The sequence below is a fragment of the Octodon degus genome, unplaced genomic scaffold, assembly GCF_000260255.1.
Source record: "Octodon degus isolate 3935 unplaced genomic scaffold, OctDeg1.0 scaffold00065, whole genome shotgun sequence".
Classification (NCBI taxonomy): Eukaryota; Metazoa; Chordata; class Mammalia; order Rodentia; family Octodontidae; genus Octodon; species Octodon degus.
In genome coordinates, this window is record NW_004524641.1 from 3963070 (window position 1) to 3968658 (window position 5589).

The 5589-nt window shown below is 35.5% G+C and overlaps 1 protein-coding gene across 1 annotated transcript in view; it reads right to left on the reverse strand.

Moving 5' to 3' along the window:
- Positions 1-5589, reverse strand: part of Mtx2 (metaxin 2) — a 64660-nt gene that overhangs the window by 16451 nt on the left and 42620 nt on the right. Inside the window, exon 4 of the mRNA XM_004634728.3 lies at positions 1493-1565. Within this exon, the coding sequence (XP_004634785.1) occupies positions 1493-1565 (73 nt within the window). The remainder of the gene's footprint in view (positions 1-1492; positions 1566-5589) is intronic.

A 5589-nucleotide genomic window follows, 5' to 3' on the forward strand; every position in this document is an offset into this window, starting at 1 on the left:
ATGAAGTGTACAGGTAGTCTTCATACCTTTTGACAATTAATATGACCGTTAAGAATTTAAAAGTTGAAACAAATGCTTAATGCAAGTCATTCCTAAGTTATCAGAGCAGAAGAAAAAGCTTGTTAAACATCTCCTTAAAAGCCAGTAAGACACAATAACCAGGTACACTTGGTTTATTCATGAAGGAGTCATTCTGTATATTATTGCTCCAGCAAAACCGTAACTTTAGTAATATAGGCCACTTATACTTCACATTTATTCATCAGGTATGTGGTGCTACATTCTTATAGAAAAAATTATTTAAGCCATATTTAAAATAGTACTTAAACCTACTATCATATGATATACTTAAAGATCATACTGACCATTAAAAGAGCAAAAAAGATTTTAAAAAATTAACTATATCTTAAAATCTGGTAAAACATTAGAAAAAAGTTACAAATCAAAAATATTTCAACAATTAAGATCTTATGTAAAGATAAAATCTCAGGGCTGGCCAGATAGCTCAGTGGACTCTACACTGCCTGCTTAGGCAGAGCGCAGTGGCCAGGGTTTGATCCCTGGCTGGCCCCACCCCTGGGGCATGCTGAGAGCAATTGAGACTGGGTGTGGTGGCATGTGCCTGTAATCCCAGCGCTTGGGAGGCTGAAAACAGGAAGATCACTACAAGTCCAATCTGTGTAGTGAGACCCTGTTGACCCTGTACTAAAATACATTAAAAAAAGATAAAATCTCTTCTATTTAGAGAAACACATACGCTAATGAATGTATTTACTAATATTAAAATTTGTTTTCTAAAGAAGTCCTATGAATGACTAGCAAAATCTGACTTCATAGATTTCTTTAATATTTACTATTTAAAACAATTCTCATAATGTGCCAGCAACAATTTCTTACCAGAATTATATGAGTAAATGTACCCACCCAGATGGGAATGTATACAAGGGAATATTATTCAGCCATAAAGAAGCATGAAATAATTTCATTTGCAGGAAAATGGGTGGAACCTGAAACCATTTTTCTAAATGAAACAACCCAGAGTCACTTCAATATTGCACCCTTTCTTTTACATGAGAAACTTGACTTACACATGAATTCATAAACTAAAGGAGCAACGCCAAGAAAGTAGAACATAGATTTGGAGATATGAGAAGGACTCAAGGGGGAACAGTAAGGGCTGAAGAATAAAAATGAGCAGATAATTTGTGGGGGGGGGGTACTACACATATGGTATATGTGTGTGTGTGTATATATATATATATATATATATGCTACTGTATACATCATACATGTGTATGTGTGTCTATGTATGGTATATGTACATAACTGACACTGTTATATATATGTTTCCCAGAAAAAACATTATTCTGTAACATAAACATCCACTAAAATAAAAAGTATTTTTCAAACAGTAAACAAACAAAATCAAGCACTTCTAGCCTCTAGATACAACTGGCAACCACCTCAGCGTGCACACCCAGAACGCACTTACCAGATGGAGACATATACTCAGCATTGGCCCTACAAACCACTTTGACAGGCAGGTGACACATCTGCAAGAAGGCCTGTGAACAGAGGTGAGCAGAATAAGACAATGAAAGCGCACGCACAGTGACAGAACTTTTCTCTCCTATACTTAACAGCTTATACATGATACTCTATTAGAAAAAGCTGTACAATTTTTAAGTCAACACACAAAAACATCATTTCACTAAAAGAAAAACCAGTATGACTTAGACATTAGTAAATAGGAAACTAAAAATATCTACATATACTTAAGTTTTGTTATCCACAAACTTGGATAACAAAACTTAAGTATATGTAGATATTTTTAGTTATATAATTTATAATTTATATATGTAAGTATATTACATATTGCTTTAGTTGTCTTCAATAGGTAACTAAAGCCTAATTTTTATAAAGTACTGACTGTTTAATTCCACTGCTCTCTGCAGGATCACCTGTCTCACAGGAAAACTCAAACTGCTGCTTCTGCTGCTTCACTATTCTCACTAAGAATACTAAGAATCTTAACATGTGACTGCTATGCTCATTAATTCATTTTTTAAAGATTCAAGTTGTTTGTTTCCACTTGGCTTATAGGAACAAAAATTTTACAAAGAACTTAAATTCCAAAAATAAGGGTGTAAGTAAATGATATAGCAAACACAAACCAAAATGTTATTCAGTCATTTTAAAAGTTCATGTTTTTAAAGACTTTTTATCCACGTTATGTCTAAGACATTTGATATTCAGACAGACAGCGAGGTTAAGCTCAACTGCCTATGTTATAGGGTAACAATATCATTAAGCTTCTCTTCAGGAGGGTTAGCAACTTAAGTTTGCAGAACAAAAATTAGAGAAAAAGAAGGGCTACAAGGACAGCCAACAGTTTGGCCCTAGCCTTTCAAGGTCAGTGAGACTCAGGACATAAGAGAACCTGTACTGTAACATCCTATAACCCATCCTGTAACCCAGTGGTGTCCCAAATTTTTTGATCAAGGAGATTATGGGGCCACAGAGGAAAGTGATCAACAATGTATAATGCGCCTAAGGAGAGTCACCTAAAGAGAAAATATTCTCTTATGCTTTCACAGAGAGCAAATTGGTCAAGCAATGGCCATGACTCATCCATTTGGCTACACTGACAAAGGCTCTACAAACTGTAGTACAGGGTTTCAGGGTAAATCCTGAGGGGATTTGACTGACCTTGGCAGATACAAAAGTTACATTTCTTGTTATACAGGTCTTGCTTTATCTTGGTCTTAACCATTCAGCAGAAAAGTATAAAAATGAGATATAAAAAGTAAAGCCATATTAATATGCTGAGCTGTAAAAGGCTCAAGTCAACAACTTCTGACATTGCCAGTCCTATGGATAACCCACTACTATTATGGACTACTGGACTGTATTGGATTATTTTGCTGAATTCATACACCTACAATATTTACATGGCAACGGAATACCCATCTCTGACAAAACTAAACAAAAATGGGGGATATAAATGAAGGACTATTTTGTATCTGTATAAACAAAATAGGAGAGATATACAGCTACTTTCTCTTCATTCAATGAGAAGAAAGACTGTACTAATAGTGTTTGAACAGTATATCATGTCTGCATCATGTACTATAAATAACTACTGCAATGACAACAATATGCAATGTATTGATTATTGTAACTGTCCTACTGTTTTTGAAACTGTCTCATTGCTATTTGGTTCTCAATAAAATTAATAAAAAAAATTTTACCATAAAACAAAAAATAAAGACTTTTTATGATAAAGAAAAAACATACATTAAGTAAAAAACTAGAAAACTGCATTATAATATCACATTGATTCATTTCTAAATGTTTGAGGACACTAGTGAACTGTACCAAATCTCCTATTTTTTTTTAATGTTCAAGGTTTACTTGACATTCTATGACACTTTAGCTTTTCTCCACTCACAGAATTTACCCATGTTCTTTCTATAAAATTGTTTATTTATTGGGACATCATAAATTGCAATGGTTCTAATTACTACAAGTTAGAAAACATTTCATCTGTTTTGAAATTAGAGGAACGATTAGAAATATTCAAATGTAAGTAGAAATTAATAAATTAATAAGGCAATATTCATATTAAAGTATGGCCAGAACATCCTACTCCAGCCCAATAGAGATGTCTCATACTTGTCATCTATTACAGATTCTTCCTTAATTCTGCACTGCAAATCAGTCTTAAGACTATGTAGGAATTTAGCAGTGATTAATACAGTACCTTGCACAAATAACATAATTACAAAAAAAAAAAATCAATTTTCTTCTTCAAACCTGTATTCATAAAATTCAAGTCTTCTAGAAAGGCCTCCCTCTTAAAAAAAACCCCACATGAGTCTCACTACTAAATTCACAGATTGCTATTCTGCTCTGTACTTTAGGCATCCATGTCTGATCTCAAGGGAGTGAAATCTGTCAGAAAGCCCAGGAACACACTCTAATATTTGTTTCTATCACCTTTCCCACAATGTTCCTCACTTTTGCACAACTAATCTAAGATAAAGCAATGTTTACAATAAACATTCTATGTTGGGTCAAGCAAAACTGCCAGTTTAGTGCGAAGCTGTTAGTATTCTCCCCTCCCCTCATTCACGTTCTCCCCTCCCCCGAGAGTGGTGATTTATACTTACACCCATGGTTGGCAACTGGGTGTGGTCAATGTTTCAAGCCTGGCCAATGTGACTTTTAAAAGGTCCTGCTGGCTAGAATATGAAAAGAATGGCTTGTGCTAAGGCAGCCAAACTGAACCGTGACATACAAGCCAAATGTAGATGATGGACCAAAAAGTGCAAAGGAGCCTAGGTTCTTAAAAAGCAATCACCAAACGTGGATTACCCGTGTTTATAAAAGAAATAGCCTTATGTCTTTATATCACTATTGTTTTGGGTTTCTGTCACAGCCTAACCTAATCCTAACTTAACGATCCATAATTTCTGTTTCTAGGTTAAACACCACCTAGCCCAACCAAAAGTTAACTCTTCTGCATCTAAGTGTAAACTAACAGTTCTCTAAATATTATTGCCCGTGATTCAGTCTGTGAGCAACAGGTGAGCTTCTTGGGGACTCACCAAGAGAGGCAAGGACAAGCTCTTTCAGTATGTACCCAAATCACATGGAAGGCTTGCTAGGAAGGAAAGACTCAGAATAGAAACAGCTCTTACAAACGCAGCATCAGAAGAAAAGGAAAGGAAGTAGAAGAGGAAAGCCCTCCTACTGCATCTGCATCTATAGTGCTGACAAGGAGTGCGCTCTTCACAGAGGGAGAGAACACTGAATGGGCGAGGGGTGGCTCACTGGGACAGTGCCTGCTTAGCATTGCCAACAGCCCCAGGTATGAACACAGCATGCTCGCACTCACACACACACACACACCCAGGTGGAGATGTGCTGAAGTTACAAGAAACAGATGCAATAACTGATAGACAACATCCATGAGGAGGCAAAGGGAGACAGAATAGAGCACAAGCAGAGAGAGCAGCTTTTGTAAGCAAACGAACACCTTTTCCACTGTAACGACAGGAGCCAGTGAAGACTGAAAGTCTATAAGGATGAGAAAAAGGAAATGGGGAAAAATTGTCTGCTAAAAATGAGAGACTAAGAAGGATTGAGGCCTTCAGCGGAACCAAAGTATTTGAAAGAATGTTTATCTTCTCAAAGGTCTGTTTAATACTCTTTTGGTGGATAACAATTATAATACTAGGTGAAACTGAAAATATGGTGTATTTTGCTGGTTTACATGTATAGGGGTAAGTCTACTAATCAATATTCTATAAAACTGTATTTCTCTATCAAAATGTTAAAAAGAATTGTAATGTTCTGCAATCAAATTCATGCTTCTTGGTCCCATGGCGTTTTTTTTTTTTAACTTCTTTCTTGAACTGAATTATGACCAATTTAACTTGCCATAGGCCTCAACTGGTGGCATAATTCTCATTAGCCAGCAATTATTTGTATACCATTTACTATAATTATTGTTCATTACTGGTTCAAAAGAATTTCCTCAATTAATCTGCAGCTCAAAAAAAGTTGTGGGTTTTTTTTTTTTTT